A 25,141-nucleotide genomic window follows, 5' to 3' on the forward strand; every position below is an offset into this window, starting at 1 on the left:
TAAATACAGTTCCTCATGTTGTGACCCAACCATAAAATTATTTTCATTGCTACTTCATAACTATAATGTTGTTACTGTTACGGCCGAATCTCTATCCACTGAGCCAAGCTGGCTAGGGCCCATCAGATGCTTTTAAAGCCTTTTTCCTCCTCTGTGATGCCAACAATACCTTTGGCCTTTCTAAGCTTCACCTTTTGGTATCCCATGGCTCCATCTGGTACCGTGCCTGACTTGATTTGTCAGCATGAGTCTGGCAGCCCCAACTGAGCTGTAAGGGCCTAGAGCAGTGGTTCTCAACCTTCCGGCCCTTTAAATACAGTTCCTCATGTTGTGAACCAACCATAAAATTATTTTCGTTGCTACTTCATAACTGTAATGTTGCTACTGTTACGAATCGTAATGTAAATATCTGATATGCAGGATGGTCTTAGGCGACCCCTGTGAAAGGGTCGTTCGACCGCCAAAGGGGTTGCGACCCACAGGTTGAGAACCGCTGATTTAAAGGGTGCATGAAACTACCAATAGGGGGAAAAAAAAGTTCAAGCTGTGTGAATTAATGAATGTAATGAGATGGCTAGAGCCTGACAGAATTTCATTTTAAGTGGCCTATTCCATGCTGAAAGATAAGCCCTCTTTAAAATTCTAGTATTAAGAGCCCAGCTTTCTTAACTTTCCTCATAAGCTAAGTCCAAATTCTACATTCAATGTGACATTTATAGGAGTTAATATCATATTCTTATACCTCAACTGACTAGAACATGATTTTGACTCAGATTAAAATTTGGTTTAAAAATAAAATCAGTCTTCATTGGCCACTTTCCAGTGGAAAGATTTAAAACTGAGGGCAATTAAACTAAAAGGAGAAAATGGGCTAGTCAGGAACAATTTAAAGATACCACTCCATATATAACATGATGAGAATCATTTTCAGGCTTTTTCCCTGTTCTCTTACCCTCTTTATTTTTATTCTCAAAGCAATTTTCAATTAATTTTCAGTCTGTCCACCCCAATTGTTCATCTATGTATTCATCTAGATAGAGATATTTTTAAAAACCACACTCTCAGTATTAACAGAAATTTTATCTAAAAATTACTAAGTATAAGAGCTATATAATATTCCTGATGATGCCATTTCTTTAAAAAAGAGCTGACTTTGAAAATTAAAACACTGGCTAAAACAGGTCTGCAAACCATGGCCTATGGGCCAATTCCATCCACAACTTGTTTCTATAAATAAAGTTTTATTGGAACAGAGCCATGCTGTTTGTTTCTGTATGGTCTATGGCTGTTCTGTGTTATAATGGCAGCGCTGAATAGTTGAGGGGCAGACCATGTGGCCCACAAAGCAGAAAACATTTACCATCTGGCTCTAGACAGAAAAAGGATCTCTGTGCTGATCCTTGGCATGAAACAAGTATGCATATTCAAACTATACCTTCTGAAGAAAGCACACACACACACACACACACACACACACACACACACACCCTATACCTTCTAAATGAAGGCTGTGCCAATACAACAACCATAAATCTTCAAATGATTTTAATACGCTAGACATATGCAAATTCAGATATCTGATTATCTCATACGTTTATTTCCTGCCTCTGAGATAGCTGCATAAAAAACCTGTTGTCTTTCTTTTTTTCTTTTTTTAATCTACAAAGCTTCCTAAGCTAACTTCCTACAGTGACATTAATTTAGACTTTTCCAAATTAGGAAAGGGGAATACGAAAGTAATGTGAAAATGATGTTCAAATTCTAAATGTAAATGCCAATAAAAAATTAGGCAAAGTAGTATCCATTAGTCCGTATAGTCAATACAGTCAAAGCAGGGGGTTGAGATTCTGACAGGAAATGGCAGAAAGGAAAGAAGAAACCACTCCAAGGGTTACATATTACCATGTATAACACGAGCTAGATACTGGATGTTAGATATGACAGCAGGCAAAATATACTGAATAACCCCACTGTGCACGGTACCATCCTGTCGATGTCATAAAACAGGACAAACAAGGTCCCACTTCCTGTAGCTTCACCATATTTTTTTAATATTATGAACTTAAGCAACTCAAAAAACCACCTATTAAATTACACTCAAGAAATTTTAAATGCTGTTTCAGTTATAGTCTATGTGTTTACTATATAGTTTTGAAGTTCTTTTTCCGTTTATATTACTTAACGGCTAACTTCAAAGGAATCCTATCTTCTCATTCTCATCAATGTTAGAATTTCTGGTACAGTTGTTGAACATGTAGAGATTTCAGAAAAATCAGGACCTGAACGGCAGCATAGAAGTTAGTGGCAACCACATAAGAGGAAAAGTCTTCAAAATCTTCTTTGGCCAAGTGGCATGGCCGGAGCAAGGGAATTCTGACCTGACTGGCAATTAGACTAAAACATCTTGATTTGGGTAATGACTGGTTTAATAAAAGTGAAATGCTGAAATTCCTAGTAACCTAGTCCCATTCCTTAGGTTAGGAGGAAGTGAGCACCAAAGTAATGGGAGAAAAAAAAAAAACAAAACCCAAGTGGCTCCACTTTAGTACCAGTTTGCAGAGAAGCCAAAGCTCTCTGCAGTGCAGTGCTTCAAGATAGTCAATGTAATTCATCAGTGGGTAAATGTGAAAATTTAGGCCCTACAGCTGTTCTGATGAGCTGCCTTGAGTAAAATCCACTGAATACAGCTGAAAAGCAAAGGAGTGTGGCAAATGAAATTACCTGAGGAAGACTCGGTATCAGTCAAGTTTTTCCAGCAGATGCAGTTTATAACTCCAGTGCTATCATCCACTGCAAGAGAAGTGTAAAAGAGTAGAACAGCAATTTGGGCATTGCCGGTGAATTAGCACATTGTGATTGATCAGGTTATACTAAAAGATGGCCTTTTCCAATTCTCCTTCCAGCTTTAGACACCCTACATCAGTGGAAACTGCTTGTCCGCAATGTCAAAGTGATACATGGGCCTGGTGGAATGTAGTCAACATTTCACTTACCCTACACCTCAAGGGTACTAATGATTCTTATCTAAGCCTCTCCTAAAACTGGTGTCCTTGGGAAGTTAAGAGCAAAAAATCTCAATGACTGCTAACACAGAAAATCAGCCTTGCTCTTCTACCCTGAAACAAGAGAGCGACACGTGGTCTGTGGTCAGAGGCACTTAGGGTGCAGCCTTTTATCACCATTTGTTCTTCCACTAGCTTGCTGACTCACCTAGACAAAACATCCCAAGTCTGTGGGCCTGAGCCCAAGAAAAGCCAAGTACATCACAGAAGGGCAAAGTTTTATTTTCATAATAGAAAATGATTATATCTTGGTCACACACACAATACAGGTCTGGCTTATTTTATCCCCAATGCAAAAAAACAACAACAAAAAACCAAATCGAAGAATTCCCATTGCACTTGGATTTATAAATGTAGAGGTAGCTGGAGATGTTTACTATGGGATGATAGGTGTTTTCTCTTTGCCTAATTTAATATATATATATATATATATATATATTTTTTTTTTTTTTTTTATTGATTTCAGACAGGGAGAGGGAGAGAGAGTGAAACATCAATGGTGAGAGAGAAACATTGATTGGTTGGTTCCTACACACTCCCTACTGGGGTTCAAGCCCACAACCCAGGCATGTGCCCTTGACCAGAATCGAACCTGGGACCCTTGAGTCCACAGGCCGAGGCTCTATCCACTGAGCCAAGCACACTAGGGCATCTTTGCCTAATTTTTGACAAACTCAGAGCAGAGGTTGCTAAACATGGGGTCAGTAGGGTTAATGATTTTTAAAAAATCATCAGCTAGACTGTTGTGAAAGCACCTATAATATACTAGAGGCCCGGTGCATGAAAATTCATGCACTGGAGGGGGGGGTCCCTCAGCCCGGCCTGCCCCCTCTCACAGTCCGGGAGCCCTAAGCAGGGGGGAGGCGACCTGGCGATCAGGGGAAGGTGACGCCCCATCACACCTCTGCTGCTGCCACTGCTAACAGCACAAGCCTCGGCCAGCCCTGGTTACCTGAGCCTCAGCTGGCCCTGGGCAGCTGGGCAGCCGCCATCTGAGGCTTGCCTGTGCCTCGGGCCGGCCCTGGGTGGCTGAGGGGACTGGGGATCTCTGGAGGCAGGCATGCGGAGTGGCAGGGCCTGCCTGGGGGCAGACCTGGCCTTGCCGTGTGCGCCTGCTGCCCTGGAGGGGCTGAGGGGACTAGGCACCACCATCTTGTGGCTGTGGGCGCCGCCATCTTTGAGGGCGGGGCAGTCAATTAGCATATTCCCTCCTTATTGGCTGTGGGCGCCACAATCTTTGAGGGTGGAACAGTCAATTAGCATATTCCCTCTTTATTAGAAGGATGAGAAACAGGCAAAAAAAAATTTTTTTTAAAATATATTTTATTGCTTTTTCTACAGAGAGGAAGGGAGAGGGATAGAGAGTCAGAAACATCGATCAGCTGCCTCCTGCACACTCCCCACTGGGGATGTGCCCGCAACCAAGGTACATGCCCTTGACTGAAATCGAACCTGAGACCCTTCAGTCCTCAGGGCGACACTCTATCCACTGAACCAAACCGATCAGGGCACACAGGCAAAAATTTTTTATTGCTGGTTTAAATGTGTGGAAATCTGAAACTGAGAAGAATATTTCTTACAACTAAAATACATTCTAGATCAGCCATGGGCAAACTACGGCCCGTTTGAAATGAATAAAACTAAAAAAAAAAAAAAGACCATACCCTTTTATGTAATGATGTTTACTTTGAATTTATATTAGTTCACACAAACACTCCATCCATGCTTTTGTTCCGGCCCTCCGGTCCAGTTTAAGAACCCATTGTGGCCCTCGAGTCAAAAAGTTTGCCCACTCCTGTTCTAGATGGATTTTATTTTATTAAGTGTAATATAGATAAACTTAAGAAGAAAATTTGGGCTTATAGCTGGTAGGGAGAGACTTCTTTAAGCAGACCTGAAAATCAGAACTCATTTTTAAAAGTATGATATAGCCCTAACTGGTTTGGCTCAATGTATAGAGCATCAACCTGCAGACTCAAGGGTCCCAGGTTCGATTCAGGTCAAGGGCATATACCTTGGTTGTGGGCACATACTCTGTAGGGAGTGTGCAAGAGGCAGCTGATCGATGTTTCTCTCTCATCAATGTTTCTAATTCTCTATCTCTCTCCCTTCCTCTCTGTAAAAATCAATAAAATATATATTAAAAAAATAAAAAGTATGGTATATTTGTACAACTAAAAACTAATACTGCATAGCAATGTTACAAATGATGGGGTTAGTGTCTTAATATATAAAGAGCTCATACAAATGAATGAGGAAAAGACCAAGACCACATGAGAAAAAGTGGCCAAGAAAAAATATGTCATTCATGAAAGATATAAAAATGGCCAATAAACATATGTCAGCACACTAAACTCACTAGTTACAAGAAAATAAAAGAAGCAAATTTAAATAATTTCCTCAACTACTAAAATGACAAATAGTATTAAAAACACTGATATCCTCATGTGTTTACTGTTAGTGAGACTGCAAATCTGTATCAAGTTTATAAAGAGCAAGCTTGGAAATATGTACCAAATTTTAAAATGTATACAGTGGAGTCTTTGACTTAGCATTTCCTTCCAGTAATTTATCCTCAGGAGGAAAACAGAACAAATACTATAGATACTGTTTACACTACTGAAAGTTGGAAATAAACTAAATGTTTATAAATATGGAATTGACTAAGTAAATTACAATGGCATAGCATATGAGAAGTTACAATGAAGATTGTTCATTGCTGTTGAAAGATATTCATGCTTCATTGTAAAACAGAAATTGTATATATAATCTTACTAGAGGCCTAGTGCACGAATTCATGCATGGGTGGGGTCCCTAGGCCTGGCAGGCGATCAAGGCCTATGTGGGGGGGGGGGGGGGGGCGGCTGGCTGGCCAGGGGGAGGGACTGGGGAAGGTTGGCCTGCCGGGAGGGAAGGGCCATGGGAGGTTGGCTGTGGAAGCGCACTGACCACCAGGGGGCAGCTCCTGCATTGAGCATCTGCCCCCTGGTGGTCATCATAGCAACTGGTTGACTGGACGTTCGGTCATAATGGTTACTTAGGCTTTTATATATAGAGATATATATAATCTAATTTATAAAAAACATTAAATATTTTGACAGAAATTATTTTAAAACATTAAAATGCTAATAGAAGTTTCTCTTGGAATATGGGGAAGGAGTCCCATATACAATGTATTCTTGGACTGTAAGCCTAATTTCAGGGCTATTAAGAGAAAGAAATATGAATAATAGTTATGAAGAAATAGGCATATTTCTTCAATATGAGGAACATGTTAGAAATATTAGGATGCTCACTCAAACGACATTGTTTTTGTCTCATTTACAGATGTCACGAGTTTTCTGTACTATTAAAAATTTCTCGACACAGAATCTACACAGAACCTAGAGACAGAAGAACTTCACTGGAGAGAACATGGCAAAAGATCCTGGACAGAAACTGGAGACAGAACCTAGAGACAGAACCTAGCGAGAGAACATGGCAAAAGATCCTGGACAGAAACTAGCCACAGAACCTAGAGACAGAACCTTGCGAGAGAACCTGGCTGAAGAACCTAGAGACAGAACCTGGCTACAGAACCTGGATAGAACATGGCAAGAGAACCTGACTAGAATTTGGTGACTGAACCTGGCTGGAGAACATGGACAGAACCTGGCTGGAGAACCTAGCAAGAGAACATGGCAAAAGATCCTGGACAGAAACTGGCCACAGAACCTAGAGACAGAACCTAGCGAGAGAACCTGGCTGGAGATCCTAGAGACAGAACCTGGCTACAGAACCTGGATAGAACATGGCAAGAGAACCTGACTAGAACCTGGTGACTGAACCTGGCTACAGAACCTGGACAGAACCTAGAGACAGAACATAGCAAGAGAACATGGACACAGAACCTGGCTGGAGATCCTGACCAGAACTTGGCTAGAGATCCTGGCTAGGCTGCTGATCAACCGAACGCTGTCTCTGTGTCATTCCTTCTTCGCCGACTCCGACTACACCTTTGGGGAACCCCTGGACCCGCTGGGGCTGGACCCCAGCAGAGGACCTCTTGGCTCTGGACCTTCATTTAGGATCCTGGGTTACCCTAATTCCTGAACTTTAGGTTTCTAAAATTCTGTGCATTTCTGTTATTCTTAGTAGGGAAAGGAGAAAATTGAAAAAAGAGAATTTTTATGACATAATTTGAATGAAACACAAGGTAGTAAATTAATGCAAATTTAAAAAAAATTTTCTCTAGCTTTGAATTTTCTTTTCTTTTTTTTTTAAAATATATTTTATTGATTTTTTACAGAGAGAAGGGGTGAGGGACAGAGAGTTAGAAACATCGATGAGAGAGAAACATTGATGAGAGAGAAACATCAATCAACTGCCCCCTGCATGCCCCCTACTGGGAATGTACCTGCAACCAAGGCACATGCCCTTGACCGGAATCGAACCTGGGACCCCTGAGTCTGCAGGCCGATGCTCTATCCGCTGAGCCAAAACGGCCAGGGCTAAATTTTATTTTCTAATGAGTTAAGTATCATTTTAAGAAGCAAGAAAATTAATAAGGGTGTTTTGAGTTTTAAAAAATGTATGACAGCTTTAGGCATGCCGCTTCTCTGGCCAGTTTAAAGTCTTGATTTATAACTGAAAGTCAAAAAATGTTAGCACATGAATATCTGTTCTAGAAAATGGGAGGTCATTCTGATCTTTTTATTTTGTATTATTTAGGTCATTCTGACCTTGACTGTAGCCTCCTAGGATTCTAGGCCTAAGCTGGAGTAGCTGCCAGGTGCTCTGTGTGCTCAGGGCAATGCCACCAAACCTTTGACTTCCTGGCCAACAGACCCTCTCCCGGCACCCTGAGGTTTAGCTGCTGGAAAGCCCCCTGGAAGGTCATTTCCAGCTGGGCAGTACCATCTAGGCTACGGCCTTTTGTTTCAAAATGGGACGGGTCAGTAGGAGCAGGAAGCATCCTCAGCATAGGTCTTCGGTGAGTCAGGCGGAGCAGGACCCAGGACAGCACGAGTGGCTGCCTATTTTGTTAAAATAGAGCCAAGCTGGGCCCTGAGGACAGCAGGGAGAGAGCAGCTCTTCCTTGAACAGGCTCACATGACTTAAAGTCACAAAAGCATTTCTACTCTCAATTATTTCAACCTTCAGATACCTTTTGTTTTCCCATAGCTCACAGATGTGTCATCACAACCATCTAAGGGAAATGTTTATTGGGGAAGACACAGACATAATGCCTTCATCTTTTTACAATTGGAAAAGGGGTTAAGTGAAGCCCCTTTAGGTCACAGGAATAATACCTACCCTACTCCTAGGGCCAGGACCGATGTCCTCAAACAACCTCATTTATTTGATTTAAAAAACAGAGAATAAAATCTAGATGCCACTGATTGGGACGGAGGGGGATGGGCGAGAGAAAAATCCAATTGAGCTACATGCGAACTATACAGCAACTAGGGTTAGTGAATACACTGGACCCATAAGTGGAACCTTGAGCAAGTAACTGAGCCTTAGTTTTCTCATCTGTAAAATGGAACTATCTGTCCTTTCTATTTCAAAAGTTGAGAGAGAGAATAACATAAAATTATGCATGTAAAAATGCTTTGTAAATTGAAAGATACTATTTTTTTAATATATATTTTATTGATTTTTTACAGAAAGGAAGGGAGAGAGATAGTCAGGAACATCGATGAGAGAGAAACATCGATCAGCTGCCTCCTGCACATCTCCTACTGGGGATGTGCCCGCAACCCAGGTACATGCCCTTGACCGGAATCGAACCTGGGACTTTTCAGTCCACAGGCCGACGCTCTATCCACTGAGCCAAACCGGTTTCGGCTGAAAGATACTATTATTTCATCATTGGTATTTGAGAGAAAGTACTGCATATTACAGATGATGTATTTGCCCACAGCTGGGTATGCTGTAGGAACTTAGTGACTGCTTGCTGAATTGTCTGAAGAAAAATAAAACCAATATCTTTGTTAAAATAAAGCAGAGATGAGATCCGATGAGGGGATCTAGTTCAGAGTTTTAAAAACATATATGCAGAAACATATATGCAGAAAAAGCAGAGGACACGAGAAATCTCATCTTTGCATGATATTTTATAAGCACAAGACAATCATCCACAGGAAAATGAATACATGTTGAAGGAATGCAATGATACTGTATCTGTAAATTATCAACCATGCACAGACTAGCAATGACATGATCTTGGTCACCTAGTTCAACTGCCTTTGTCTTTCCCCAAGTAGAGCAAGAACACAGATCCAAGGTAACACAACAAAAAGTGACAATGTCAATTACAGCAAAGATTTGGAATTCAGAGTTAGGCTTCCCACAAAATGTCTAGCTTGGCTCCTTATCTATAAAGGATCTTAGAGCTGCATGAGGCAATGTGTTAAAATACTTACATTAAACTCAATAAAAAAAAAATCAAGACCCTTAACACTAAAATCATATTCCAATAATCGATAGTATCCAAACTATAGAAACCCTATGTTTCCATCATCATGAGGGAAGAGAAAATTTCTGATAATGCATATTTAACTCTGTAAGTAGCAAAAGGCTTTTTAAAAAAACTTTTCTGACCCAGCTGGTGTGGCTCAGTGGTTGAATGTCGACCTGTGAACCAGGAGGTCACAGTTCGATTCCTGGTCAGGGAACATGCCCAAGTTGTGGGCTCGATCCCCAGTAGAGGTGGTGCAGAAGGCAACCGATCAGTGTTTCTCTCTATCCCTCTCTCCCCCTCTCTCGCGAAAATCAATACAAACATATTTAAAAAAACTTTTCTGGATATAAATCTTACAACTTAATTTTTCATACCTCCTTGCCTTCTTGAAGGTCTACTTTAGCATTAATCTAGCCTCTTCTTTTTAAAGATATCAATATAAACATATCTTACCATCCTTTGCTATTTATAGCTATGTCCTCAGGTATCAGGTACCTGTCTCTGATCAACCGGTGATCCTAGACTGCCGTATTTTAATTCTTCTGCCTCTGAACTCCCCGCAGCTGTCACTTGACAGTATTTATTCTGACTTGTTGCCTCATTTTACACTTAGTCCATGTCAGGGGCTCCAAGGGGCTCCCAATAGAGCAGTAGTTCTCAACCTTGGCTGCACATTAGAATCACCTGGGAATCTTTTTAAAATCCTAGTTTCTGGGCCTCATCCTCTGGAAATTCTGTTTCTTTGTTACTAATGTTGTGGCCTCATCCCGTAACAAAGGGGAATAGAGGAAAGTGCATGGGGGTCTGTGAGAGTCCCCAGCTGCTCTGAAAGGCTGGGGTTATTTCAAATTCAGCATAAAAATAAGTGGGGGTCCTTCCACATAAACGCAATGTCAGACACAATTGTTCTTACCTCCGTAACTGTAGAAAGTATTTCTTTCTCTCACTCCAATTACAGTTCCCAAGATATCTACTTGTCTTATTGGATGCCCATTGTAAAAAAATACACCTGAAATTAAAAAAAAAAAAAAAAGGCAAAGTCCATATAATGTATGATTACATTTTCTGTTTCAATCACTGTTAACTGTGGGGATGAGGGTTGGGGTGGGTGGTTGTGTCAAAAATCTATGGCATGCTGCTTGCTGAAATTCCAGACTTAAGAATCAGCCCTTGACAAACCACAAGCCCCAAGAAATCAGATGTCTTTTCCTCAAGGGTCATAAGGAGAAAGCCTGGCTCTAAAGAAGCGCGTGCTACCCTTGGCAGGTGTGGCTCGATTGGTTGGGCATTGACCTGTGCGTCAAGAGGTCACCGGTTCAATTCTGGGGCAGGGCATATGCCAGATTGTGGGTTCGATCCCCAGTAGGGGGCATGAAGGAGGCAGCCGATTGATGTTTTGCTCTTACATCAATGTTTCTCCCTCTTCCTTCCCATCTCTCAAAAAAAAAAAAAAAAAAAAGATCAATGAAAAAAATAAGGAAGCATGTACTAGTACAGAAAAAGGAAAACCAATGTTGCCCAACTGGATTTGGTTAATCTTCCTTCCACTTGTGAAAATTAAATGTACCACCCTGTAGAACTCTCATAAAGAGCCTGAAAACAGTCATTATATTACAGAACCAAACTTAGCACTGTATTATGAGGGACTGGAAAAGGAAAAAGAGGAAACCAGGAGAAAGGCTTGACTTTTTCACCGGTGCTTTTCAAGGAAACCAGTCATCATGTCCATGAATTAGCAGTAACTTTTGTTTTTTTTTAAGAGAATATAATTAAGTTACCAAACACTATGCTTTGGGGCCAACACATTACAACTCAAAAACTTTAAAAAAAAATAAATTAAAAAAATATATATATTTCTCTCTCTCTCTCCTTAATATGTCTTATTGATTTTTATAGAGAGTTAGAAACATCATGAGAGAAAAACATCAGCTGCTTCCTGCACACCCCCTACTGGGGATCGAGCCTGACCAAGGTACATGCCCTTGACCAGAATCAAACCCAGGAACCTTTAGTCCGTAGGGTCTAATGCTCTACTTATGGAGCCAAACCAGTTAGGGCTAAAATATATTTTTTATTGATTTCAGAGAGAAAGGGAGAGGGAGAGATAGAAACATCAATGATGAGAGTCATTGATTGGTTGCCTCCTGAATGCTCCCCACTGGGGATGGAGCCTAGAACCTGGGCATGTGCCCTGATCAGGAATCAAACTATGAAATGCTGGTTCACAGATTGACGCTCAACCACTGAGCCACACTGGTTGGGCTCAAAAACTTTTTGAAACTCTATTTTCAAACCTAAATGACAGATGCCAGTAGGCAAGTTCCCTGCTGGAGACACCTGAGAGGACGAGCCCTAATACCCAGAGGCCTTTTCTGGAGTCAGGGACTGGACTCAGACAGAGGACTCCTGGCAGTGGTGAGTGCCTACTTCCAACCCAGGTCCCAGTGCTGCCCTGGCTCCTGCAGAGCTGGCTTCCATTCTGTGGCCCCTCGATATCCTTGCCTGAATTTTCTGGCTTAAGCTATTTGCATTGCGCTCCTGTCACCTGCAGCTAAAGAGTCCTAACTAAAATCCTCTCTTTTCTCTCCTCTGTGGATGATTTCTTTACTTTCAGAAGGCTATAAACATTTAAATGGTGACTTCCTTAAAAAAAAAAAAAAAGAAAGTAAAGAAAAGAATTATAAACAGAGAATCAGTTACCACTTTGTGTTGGGGTCCAGCATTTGACCACCTCCCCGCAACCCTCAAGCCTGGTCAGAACTTTTCTTCTCCACATCCATGAGGGACCCAAGGCCTGAACCCTGACATCTTTCAGAAACCCCAGACTGGCCTCCACGAACAAATCTCTTGTTTTCCATGTGGATAAAGGGGCGGGGGGTGAGCTGCTCACAGCAGAGTCGCAGGGGATGGACAAGGAGATTCTGAGTCCCAGCTAGCCAGAAATTCTGGAAGAGTGAGAGGTGGTTTGAAGAAAAGATGGCAAATTTAGCCAAAATTTACCCTAGAGTCAGACTTCAAAAGATACTTAGTAGATTGGAGATCTGCCCAGGGCAACCTTGGGGGCCATGAGCTGAAATGGCAGGGCCACACATGGGAAAGAGCCTGGGTCAGTGTGTCACCCCTAACCACAAACACTTGAATTGAACGAGGACAAACAGGCTCCATAGAAAAGCCATTACGTTTCCAGAGCACGGCAGTTCCAACTGACTTCTCCTGAGTTCTTACCATTAAAATCCAGGTCTTAGTTAGTACCTTTAGTGAGACACTCAATCCTCTGCCATGGCAGTGCCTACACTGACCAAACACAAAGAAAAGACCCCCTATCTTAAATGACCCCCTACTCTAACTTTACACTTAAAATGCTTTGTTGCTCTAATTGCTATTTCTTTTTTTTAAAATATATTTTATTGATTTTTTACAGACAGGAAGGGAGAGGGATAGAGAGAGTCAGAAACATCGATGAGAAACATCGATGGGACTCTTGAGTCCGCAGGCTGACGCTCTATCCACTGAGCCAAACCGGTTAGGGCTAATTACTATTTCTTGAGGGCCCACTACATGCCAGGCACTGTCCTAAGCACTGGGAGTATATACACTGAGTGGCCAGATTATTATGACCACCTGACGTTTGTAGGCAAATGAGCTATAATTTTGCGCTGAAGTTGCTAGAGGGCCAGACCATTATAAATAGAGAAGCGGGTTGTTTACTAAGACAGTAGAAGTGGTTTTTTCTGAAGATATGGGTAAACAACGCGATTTAACAGCCTTTGAACATGGGATATATATATATATATATATACACACACTGAGTGGCCAGATTATTATGGCCACCTTCGTTGGGCCACCTTTTGCCTTCAATACTGCGGCCACTCAGTGGATGTGAACAAGGCGGATGATGCCCTTCCTTTCAGGGAGTTTATATTATTTTGACATAAATTCAAAATTTGATGTGCATTCAAAACTAAACAAAATCCCACAAGAAATCAGGTTAATCCCCATTTTTACAAAGAAGCTTTACAGGTGAGTCACATCCAGGCCAGGTTAAGTGGCACAGTTAGGAAAGGGTGCAAGGCCTAGGGATGCTTGGTCCAGTGAGCTTTTCCACCAAGAGAGGCCCGGGAAAAACAACTGGGCATTTTAAAATATGGAAGACGTCAAACCTGGGTAAAAACATTCATCATTACAAAGGTTACTCCTCCAAACACCTGTTTCAAAAAAATATTTAGACAGCTCTGGCCGGTTTGGCTCACTGGATAGAGCATCGGCCTGGGGACTGAAGGGTCCCAGGTTCGATTCTGGTCAAGGGCATGTACCTTGGTTGTGGGCACATCCCCAGTAAGAGGTGTGCAGGAGGCAGCTGATCGATGCTTCTCTCTCATTGATGTTTCTAACTCTCTATCCCTCTCCCTTCCTCGCTGTAAGAAATCAATAAAATATATATTTTTTAAAAAAGATTTAGACAGTTTTTAAGTTGCACAGAAATTACCTCTTTTGAGGATCCAGGCCAGGCCATTTGCAAAGCCTGCTGGAGGGAAGGCTTTCCTGCAACCCCCTAAGCCCCAGGTTTCTCCAGTTTGGGGGGCGGGAGGGGTGCAGATGCAGTACAGGGCATCCACCAGGCGACCAATCACATACCTGGCACCTGGCACGACTCCTTTAAGTCCAAGATATCCCTGATGTAGAGTTTTGCAAAAGCTAGAAACACAGGGTCCAAACCCCACAGGAGGGACGGGGTCTCCTCTTCACACTGGCTGGATTCAGACTGCATCGGGAGGCTGGGCTGTGGCTTCCAGCCAATCCTGCAAGTCTCACATCAGTGAGGCGGGAATCTAGATTGGAGACACAAAATCAGGATGCAAGGCGGTTAAAGGGTGTGAAATTGGCACGGCCCCTACGCTGATCGCGGGCGGGCATCCAGAACTCTGCAAGGGCTAAGCCAGGGGTCCGGGGTCTGCCACACTGCACGCCACGGGCCTAGCCAAAAGGCGATTCCCGCGTGAGGACATGTGAGTTCCGTATGACCCTCCCCTTGGAATCTCTTCTGCCCCACGGGAGTGTGTCTCCTTCCCCAAAAGGTAAACACCAACTTTTCACTTTGGGGAGATCGGTCCAGACAGGCGGAGGCAGAAGCCGCTTTAATGGGCGGGGCCCAAGGAGGAATTGGCGCCCTCGTGGCCATACACTGGTGGGGCGCAGTGGGTGGGTCTGTCCGTCGGTCTGGTCCTGCCTGCACTTTCCGGTTTTCCGGATGTGACTGAGAAAAGAAGGCGAGCGGAAACCAAGAGTAAACTTGACCCGTAGCCCCAATGGCCGCGCCCGCGCTGCCGCCCTCAGATGTCCGGAGCGCGCAGGCGCGGCCCTTCCGGCACTCGGGACCGGTCGCCTCTGAAGTTCCGGCGGGGCCGACACCGCCCTCGGGGCGGGACCAAGCCACGTGTCTCCGCCCAGGCCTTTCCTCCCAGCTGCCGCGGCCCCGCCCCCGCCCCGCTATAGGCCACGCCCCCGCCCGCGGCCACGCCTCTTTCTGTGCCCCGCGGCGGCGCCGCCCCACGCTCTCTTCCAGGTGGCTGTGGTTTGCGCGGTACTTGTTCTCTGGTCCCTCCACCCGCTCGGAACCCGCGAGTCTTCGTAGGAATGCTGAGCCCAAATCTCCAAGACCTTGGGAGCTGACCTGGAAATTTCTGCTGCCTAAACCCGGCGCTCAAAGTCACCCTTTCACTCCCATTCTCAACCCCCCCCCCCAACACACACACACACACACACACACACACACACACACACCACACATACACACAAGAGAGGTTGGAATTGGTTCGGACAATTTTTTTTTGAGAGGTGGTTTTCCTGATATATTAACTGAAAAAGTCAATAAAGCAATACCAAAAGCAGGATTGCATTCTGACATGTTTTAAATGTTAATTTACCCTTGATAAATGATCTAACACATGCTTTCGGACTCTACAGTCGCACTTGGAGATAATGTCAGTATCTAAATTTGAGCCCTTATATAAATGTGAGGTTCTCCTCTTACTCTGTCTACACTCTGGAATGTTATACATTTAAGAATTTTAAAAAGCTGGCATTTTGGTAAATTATGACCACCTTGATGGTGCTTGTTCCCATTAGTCCTAATTTAAAATGAGAAAAGATAGCCGTGTTCCACTCCCATGAACAAATAAGTACATCATGACATTACTCAAGATAGTACTTCTTCCTAATTTACAGGGACTATAAAATGTCAGGAGTATAGGTTACTCTGGCAGGCCATTCCTGGGGTGGTAGGTGGGAGCCACAGAGATAATTGCTAAACCATTAGCAGAGAAGGAACTTCAAGCAGCTGGAATGGAAAATGTGTGTCATTAGAACGATGGCATTTAATTACATCCCTAGCCACTGAAGAAGCTAAAAAACAGAGTCCTTGGTAAAGTATGTACAGCATTGCCCAGATTCTCCTGCGATGAACAATTGGATCTGTGGAATTGAAAAGAAGACACCCTTTCTAGTAAGGGGAGACTCTCTCAGAACAACAACACCCAGGAGGACACCCTGTAAGACAGTGCCTCCAGCTGACCTTCTGGGGGAGAGACAGGTTGGGTGACATTTTCCTGACTGCACACATCTGCTCCAGGGTGGAACCCAAGAAGAAAATCAGTATGGGTGTACTCAGAGCCTGAGAGGAGTTTGGAATGACTTTCATGGCTTTCAGGGGCAGACTGCTAAGGGTGCTAGAAACAAGGGACCTTGTGGACTCCATGATTACTGCCAGCCTTGGGGAGGGCCACACCTGGGGGGAGGGGTGGTGGTGAGCAGACCAGGAAGGTAGGACTCCTTGGACTCCAGGGATGCTTCTTTTGATCTGAGCCTAAAACATAAAGGAGTCTGTTGCAGCTGAAACCTAAGGTGAGAGATGGGACAGAATTTCCAGACTGCAGAAGATCTAGAAGAGTTTGGAAGGATCTTCTTCCCTGACATCTTTATCAGGATAGATTCCACATTCCCCAAACCACTGCCTAGAGATAGGCAAAGGGACTCCTGAAACCATTAACACTGGAGGGCTCTTCAGCTTGAGATTTCAAAACCCTGCATCCCTGGCCAGATAGCTCAGAGCGTTGTCCTGATATGCCAAGGTTGTGGCTTTGATCTTCTGTCAGAATACATAGAAGAAGCAACCAATGAATGCATAAATAAGTGGAACAATGATTCTCTCTCTCTCTCTCTCTCTCTCTCTCTCTCTCTCTCTCTCTCTGTGAAACTTTTTAAAAAGCCTCCAAAGCAGATACTTCAAAACCAATAGTCAACAGTTAATGCTGGGAACCTTTCTTATAGCTTCTCAATGTGAAATAATTTGGTTTTGAAAGCTTTTTGACAGACTGGACAATCTCTTCTAGAAAGTTAAGATTTTAGCAAATTCATCTGGAAAATGAGGTTGAACTATCTCCAACTTCAGAGCTCACATAAGCTGGTCTTAACCATTTCTGAGATTTTTACAGGTAGAATGGTGTTTGCCCATTTGCAATTGGATTAGATTTTGTGTTCAAAGTTTATAATAAAGACAGCTTATCAACATTCTTATTATGTTAAGGTTATAACCCTGGGGGGCCACCTTTAGTGACTCTGTGTACCTTGAGCACTTTCTGTGTGCTGTGGGGGAGCATTAAGAATTTTTATTTCACTGGAGCAAAAAGAGTGATGCATGTAGTAACAAAGCAAGAGCCTAAATTGTGATGAAATACAGAATGTGTGGCCTGGATAATAATTACTGTATGGGTTACAGGAGGTAAACTGATTGGGGGGGCTCATTAAGTAAGGTAACATGTACCCACTGGAACAAGGTAAACACTCAGTACACATAAACTGTTATTATTATTCACTATGGAGATGGGATTTAATACTAATTTAACTTTAGAAAAATATAAAACATTTCAATATACCTCTATTTCCTTCCCCATTCTTAGTGCTGTTATTACCATTTATATTACATCTATATATGCTATAAACCCAACAAGATAATGGTATAATTATTTGTTTATACAGTCATATGTCTTTTAAAGAAGGTAAGAAATGAGAAAAAAGATAAACATAGTCTTTATAAAAATGTTTGTATTTATTGATTTTAGAGATAGAGGAAGGGAGAGAGAGAAAAACATCTATTTGTTGTTCCACTTATTTACACATTTATTGGTCGATTCTTGAGTGTGCCCTGACTGGGAATCAAACCTGCAACTTTTGCATATCCAAATGACACTCTAACCAACTGAGCTGCCTGGCCAGGGCCCTCATAATCTTGTATATTAGCCCATATAATTATCATCTCTGGTGCTATTCATTTCTCTCCGTAGGTATAGGTGCTCCAAATTGAATAAGCCCCTTGGACTGTGACTAAAGTGCTGTTGGTGCTCATGGCCTGCCCTTCCCTGCCAAAACATCTTCGTTGATCAAGCTGGGACTGGGGGTGGGGGTGGGGCATGATACCAACCCCAGGCCAGAATGCCCAGACTCCCATTGTTCTTACCTGAAGTTCAGCTATTTTTCAAACATAGATGCTCTTCAGATTTTCATGTGCCTTTGATCTATTCTCAGAGTACTAAAATGGCTGTTTTGGTCAAATTTGTCCTGTTTTGTGGTTGCGTTTTTGGGGAGACCAGTTGCTGATTTTCTCAATCAGCTATGGCTGGATATCCCTGATGGTAGGGTTCGTAGTTAACAGTAGGTCCTTTGGGTCAAGCATAATGTGGTAGCTCAAGAAATAAGGGATGAAGGACTGAATTGTAGAACAAGGTCAGAAATTACCTAGCTGGAGAAAGCTGTTACTTACAGCCCATCCTTCCTCATGGAGTTTTAAGTCGATTTCTAAGTCAGCAGGAGACATGTAATTCGCTGGAGCACTTCCTGGAATGAGAAGAACCAGAAATGATGTCAAAGGATGGCTGAGTGTGAGATACCTTCTAGGTCTTTACATTTAAACTAACTCTTCTTTTTTGCCCAAATGGTCTGATGTGACCAAAGGGGATCCAGAGATGAGGGTGATGACCTTTGCAAAGATGAAGAGAGCAGGAGGTAATGGGCTGGGGTTCATCTTGGAGAGCGGAGAATAACTTTTTCATTAGGAACACTTGTGGCCCAAGAGCCGGGGTTGAGTGCATGAGAAAGAATTTTGCATTTTGTGTTTTAAAAGTCTGTATCCTGAAGAAAGTAGAATGGTGGTTGCCAGGGACTGGGAGGAGGAGAAAATGGGCAGTTATTGTTTAATGGGTACAGAGTTTCAGTTTTGCAAGATGAAAAAGTATATGGAGATGGATGGTGATGATGGTTGTACAACAATTGAATGTACTTAATACTACTATACTGTGCACTTAAAAATTATTAAGATGGTAAATGTTATGTATGTTTTATCACAATAAGGAATGAAAAAAAGAGTTGTATCTCAGGGTGATGCTGAGTATAGTGTGGTTTTTGTACTATGTAAACCTATATGACAGTCACCTGTGCACCACATTATACCTGGTCATTTAAGACACAAATCCACCCAGTGTCTTGCCAAGGGTGGAGGTTCCTGTGTGTACTGGGTAGTTTATGAGATAGGTGGACTATTTTGAATTGGATTCATGCTCATAATGAGCTGAGAGGAAACAATCATACCTTGTTCTTCACCTCAAGTCTTGTATACACATTCACTTTTCTGAGAAAATCCCAGAGTGTTGCTATGACAGATGTCCTTATAGGGGCTGAGCTGGTAACACAACTGCTTCCCTAGAAACCACCATCTACCAGGGAGCACACCAGGTGGAAAATAAACTATCTGTGTCTTACTTTTATTTTTCTATTTTTATTATAAAAATGCCACAAAGAGTATATGGCACCTGGAGCTGACTAAGGATCTAGTTTTGGAGAAATGGAATGAATAGTCCTAAAATAATAATTGGGGCAAAATGCTAATATCTGTCCAAGCAGATAATTATCTAAGCCAGAATAAAAGAATTACTGAAAATGTCAAAAAGAGATGAGAACCTTTCTTTTAATGCGGGACTTTTATAAAAGTTTATAATCTTGAGCAAATAAATTGTGTTCAGACACGCACACAATTTTGAAACTAATGAAAAATTATGGTGTATTTTCTAATTATTAAATGTTGAGTATGTGTTACTTATTTAATAACAAAAGTCATTTAAAATCAACATCCCTTGAATCTCACAAATGTAATGTTGAGTGAAAAGCCAGACATATAAGAGAGTATATACTGTATGATTCTATTTACATAAAGAACAAAACCAGGCAAAACTATTCTATGGTGTTAGAAGTCAGGATAGTGGTTACCCTTTAGTTGGGGGTGGTGACTGAGAATAGAAGAACGAAAGGGCTCTTGAGTATATTTAATGTTTCTTGATCTGTAACTATATATTTTAAGAAAATATTTTTTCAAGTTTTCATCCTTAGTATTTGAATTAGCTGCATTTAAAGTTGAGAGAAATTAGAAAGTAAAAACTTATTAAATGTATAAAACCCCACATTTTGTGTTATTGTCACTTGCATAGAAAAATAGACCATTTTAAATGTTAATGTAATTTAAGAGATGAGCTATAGCATTATCCCGTATTTTTCTTAATTATTTGACATGTATCAATAGGCTCAAGTAGCCATGGCATTTCATAAGCATTAGCATAAAGCTGGCCAATGGAATAGAATTTTGTTTTTCTTATCAGTTTATCATTCTCCCCAGGGCTACTTTCAATCAAGGAAAAATTGAACTCTCCAATGATGTCAAAGACAGCGTATTGCAGAGGTTAATTAATGAGTCACCCAGAGAAGATTGAACAGCCATTGTGCTGACGTGTTTAAGAGCTAATAGGTCCTGATGATGTAATTTGCAGTAGTGCTCGATGTATATTAGCTGAATGGGTGACAGCTGCTGTGGGCCCTGTAGATTAAAGTGTGAAGCATGGGGAGGTGAGTGCTTTCAAATGGAGAGAGACTTTTATAAAACCTAGTGAATTCAACCTGGTCACGCTGGTTGCTCTGCTTGGGAAAGCCTGCTCAACTAATACAGATTTTATAGGGCCCAACACAATCTCAACTCCACGATCACTTCATCAACTCCGGTAAGCACTGATGCTCCCTTCGTTGAACTCCAGCAGTACTTACAGTCAGTATTACACACTTTAGCACTTATTTCTTGAATGTTTATTATGTTGCCCCAACTTGATGATAAGTTACTTAAGGACTTAATTATTTCTGCATCTCTGCAAAATGTTGATAATTGTCCCAAGCAGGGGGATGGTTACATGTGGGTTTATTCTATTCTTTCTACTTTTGTGTATTTAAAAATTCTCTTGAAAGCAGGATTGGCAGATTTAGCAAATAAAAAATGCAGGATGCCCAGTTAAATTTGAATTTCAAGTAAACAATAAATAATTTATTGCTATTAATAATTTATACTTTTTGTAGTATGACAATATTGCATATCTTTTAATTTAATCATATAATTTATAATGTTATTCATATATACTATTTTATCATAGCATTATATTGATGTTATATACTTACTTATTACATGTTCCTATGACCCATATTTATACTAAAAAGTATTGTTTATATGAAATGAAAATTTAACCGAGTGTCCTGTATTTTACCTGGCAACCTGACTTGCTAGAAACTTAAAAACATGATTGACTAAGAGAAATGCATGGTAGAGACAGTACAATGTTTCTTAGATTGTGATCTGCTGCCACTTGCATCAGAAACCCGGAGAAACCCTGTTAAAAAGGCAGCCCCCCATGGTCCCGTGCCCTCACCCTCTAATGCCAAATTAGTATTTCTGCTGGTGGGGTTCTGCTTTAGCAATGAAGTCTTCAGGTGATTCTGGTGCTGTTGCTAGCTGACCTGGAATCTATGCTGTTTCTAGTTTTTCTTATATGCTCTTTTTTTTCCTTCTAGTGGCCAGACTTGAGCAACTTCTACTCTGTTTTTGTGTCAGGGACCTGCCTTAAGAGATGTTACTATTCCTGTTCCATGATTCACCCACTAAAGATTACAGGTCAAATACTATCCTAATGGCCTTTTGTAGTTAGGCTACTCCTTGAAAATTCATTCAATGGCCTAGCTTCTTTACTGATGTATATTCTATTAATACATATTCAATGTTATCGAGAAAACGATAGTTGACAAATTTACACCTCCCTTTAGTATTTTAAGGTCAGGGTTTCTAGGGCAACCAAATCTCCTTGTTTGCTTGGGACTGTTCCAGCTTTAGCACTGATATCCCCATGTCCTGGGCTACCCTCACTTCTGCTTGCCCCTGGTCATCCTATCTGTAGTAGATGTCATAGTATGCCACCCAGATCCCCACTTCCGGACCAAGGCACTGTTTTCACCAGAGCTGGTAGTATGAGCTCACAATTGACACCCTACTCAGGAAATTGCCTCACTCAAAATTAGGCCTTGTCCTCAGGGTCAGTAACCAATTGATGCAGCCAGCCCCAATCTTCAATTCAAGACAGTTCTGATTGTCCATTTCAGTGTCAGAGCTCCCTATAGGGTCAGCTGAGGCCTCTGTTACACCTGACCTACAATTCAACTTCTCCCTCTACCTGATTCTGCTTCCTTTACCCCCTCACAGGAGCAGCTCCTGAAAGCTCTCCCTGATATACCCCTGCAGGCAAATCTAGAGTCTAAGAATCTGAATGAACCTGAATGAACAATAATTGGAACAAGAGTAGGGTGGTCTTAGGAGGCAGATTCTAAAATAAGATTTTGGAGTTGGGTTACCTGCTGACTGGCTGGTAACAAGAACCCCTCACTAGCGGCCCTGAGGAGGTAGCAGTGCAAACTGTAAAACTTTCAGCAGTGACAAACTAGGATGTTTGCCAGCAGAAGAGAATGAGCTGGAGGGTGCAGCACTCGGCATCCAGATGTTCAGGGACAGTAGTAATTTAAGGCCAGTGGACTGGGATAGCTCCTACTGGAGAAAGACAAGAAAGGCAGAGAGTGACTAATCACCAACTAAAGAGACCAGACCTCCTGAGGTCGAGGCACAGAACTGAAATTATAAGGTAGCAGAGCTCCAGTGAAGGCAGAATTCTCAATCATAGCAAGTTGGCTATGTCAAAGTCCTGGCCTTAATTGGGAAGGATTGAGATCTTGTGATATGGGATGGGGACATGTGGGTTGATATTCTTATACATCTTGGCTGCCCAGATTTCCTCTGAATCCTCTGGGTTGCGGAAGGGGCCCACTCTCCAGGTTAAAAGTTTGCACTCCCCACTCTCAAGAGTTGCCTTGCAAGAAAGATTATTGCCTTTCCTCAAAGAATCTTACTCACTCCACCACTCCCACTTCCTACTGCAAACCAGTAATTAGAATTAAATCACAACGTAAGTGATGGTCCTGCTAAGGAGAAAAGAGACTGTTCCTTGAAGGAACTGTACTGGCAGAAGCTGGAAAAGTATAGGTCCTGAGTATGCATGGTTAAGGGGAGTGGGAGTGGGGGGAATGAACAATTGGATAAGGAAGAATTCATTCATAAGAGAGCATTCTCCCATGATATAGTTCACCATGGCAAGGACCCAATGAGATGGTGCTATCACACTACTAGGATGACTCTTGGAAGCTTGGAGAAAATAGTACATCAAATAGGTCTGCTATATCAATGATATCATATTAATCTCACTAGGTGAGCCAGAAGTGCCAGTATGTTGAAGGTCTTGGTAATACACTTGTGCTTCAGAGGGAGGGAGTTAAATCTACAGAGATTCAAGGCTCCGCTACACAGTGAATTTTGAAGGGTGGAGAGGCTGGGCTATACTGGGCCATCTCTTCAAAATAAAGATCGAATTGTTGCATTTCATGTCTTCCATTACTAAGAAGGAAGCACAATGCCTGGTGGGCTCTTACGGTTCTGCAATCAGCATTTTCCACCCTCGTGAGTACTTCTTTGGCTGGTAACTGAGATGTGTAGCTGACTGGTGCTTTGAAGCAAGGCCAGGGTGCGGTGACAGCAGCCCCGACACTTGGGCTTTTCTAACCAGCACACCTGTTCATTTAAAGTCATTGGCATTGCCATGTAAACCCTCTCCACCACTCCCCTAAAATCTTCAGCGAAGAGGTACCTTTCTCTCACTGTAGGTGCAACAGGAGATGGAATTTGTTATCCAAACTCCTGTGCTACAAAACAGACTCTAATATAGATGTGTAGAGCCCCAGACAGCAGAGAACCTAACTACCCTGAAAATTTCATAAAGCCATGGAAATTGAGCCAACTATGGGATGGGAAGGAAGGCCCCAGGGGACAATTGGATGGCACATCTAATTCATCATTATACAAATTGGAAAAGTGATGAGGAGTTGTTAAAAATGAGCCTAATGAGTTATACAAGGCAATAAAATATCAATGCTTTTCACATTTGTTCTCAAACAATTTGCATAGAAAATATGAAAGTGCTGCTGAAGCTTTAACCCATGTTTCCTGGTTATCCCAGAAAGGAGATATAATTGGGATCTGATATAAAGCCCTGTTTCTCTGGCTCTTCCCCCTGATACCAGGTGGCATCGCCATTTCGCTCCTCTGGCTCTGCTCCAGCTCCCCAGGATTCTGTCTGTGGCTGAGGGAGCCAGCACCTGGGACCAAAGTGCCTAATTTATCCTGCAGATGCCCTGGCTGCCCCAAAGGCAGGGAAGCCGCTGTGGAGGCTACCAGCCCCCAGACTGGTATTCCTTAATTCCCCTGTTCTAAACTGAAACCCTAGTGGCCTCTAGTCTCTTTTACAATGCCCTTTATTTTTCTTTATAACTTTTATCCACATATGAAATATTAATGGGTGTACTTGTTTGATTAATGTCTACTTCACCAACTGGACTATAAGCTCCATGAGATCAGAAACCATGTCGGTTTTGCTAAGTACTACATCCCTAACTCAAAAATGAGTGAATGAACTAGATTATGGAACTCATTGAGAAACATAGTTGTATATACAACGGGAATATTTTTTAACTACTTTGTGGAGAATATAAAGAGATAAATTTTGGAAGCAGTCATTGTGTCTGTGGTCATATGCTAGGTCTTTTTAGTCTCCAACTTCCACAGGTGTGAGAGTCTAAATGTTCCAATGCCTGGATGTTTCAATGAGGCATAAGACTTAGAAACTAGTAAGCTGAACAATTCTCCTTTCCATTGGGAACTTGTTTCTCTCCATTCCTCTTTTGTGTAGAAGATCAAAGAACTTCTTATTTGAAGACATGAGGTTGAACAAGACGATATATATTAGTTTAGCAGCACCTCCCTAACAAGTCTGTACAGACTGATCATGAATTGGGTGGAGTTCAAAGCAAAGTTTTACTTCAGGAATTTCCTGAAATAACTCTCCACAAAAGTTTGGCTCTCATAAATGAAGATTACATAGACCTTATGAACTGTGCATGCACATTTTAAAACTTCCTGGGATCATAAAGAAGTTTCCAGTTATTATGTTACCAGTTTATAATGATCAGGAGCACTTTGAACATACCTTTCTTCATATTCCATTGTGATAATTGTAATATATTACAATAATTTGTTTATGCATCTGTCTCTTCTACCTCTAGACTGTGCCCTCCTCAAGGGCAGGAATACAATAGTTTCTTAGAGAGAGACAGTTCTAATCCA

The 25,141-nt window shown here is 42.0% G+C and overlaps 1 protein-coding gene across 5 annotated transcripts in view; it reads right to left on the reverse strand.

Annotated features, from left to right (window-relative positions):
- The window catches only part of STN1 (STN1 subunit of CST complex), a 40,019-nt gene extending 25,124 nt beyond the window's left edge, over positions 1-14,895 (reverse strand). For 2 of the 5 annotated variants that reach the window (XM_059661319.1, XM_059661318.1), the window contains exons 1-4: positions 14,595-14,895; positions 14,143-14,336; positions 10,421-10,516; positions 2,722-2,790 (exon numbers count right to left, since the gene is read on the reverse strand). In XM_059661319.1, coding sequence (XP_059517302.1) covers positions 2,722-2,790; positions 10,421-10,516; positions 14,143-14,275 — 298 coding nt within the window. In that variant the 5' untranslated portion in view covers positions 14,276-14,336; positions 14,595-14,895. The remainder of the gene's footprint in view (positions 1-2,721; positions 2,791-10,420; positions 10,517-14,142; positions 14,337-14,594) is intronic. The other 3 variants (XM_059661314.1, XM_059661316.1, XM_059661317.1) reach the window with 3 other exon arrangements.
- Between the last annotated feature and the right edge of the window lie 10,246 nt (positions 14,896-25,141).

The sequence above is a fragment of the Myotis daubentonii genome, chromosome 13 (genome assembly GCF_963259705.1).
Source record: "Myotis daubentonii chromosome 13, mMyoDau2.1, whole genome shotgun sequence".
In the NCBI taxonomy this organism is placed as follows: domain Eukaryota; kingdom Metazoa; phylum Chordata; class Mammalia; order Chiroptera; family Vespertilionidae; genus Myotis; species Myotis daubentonii.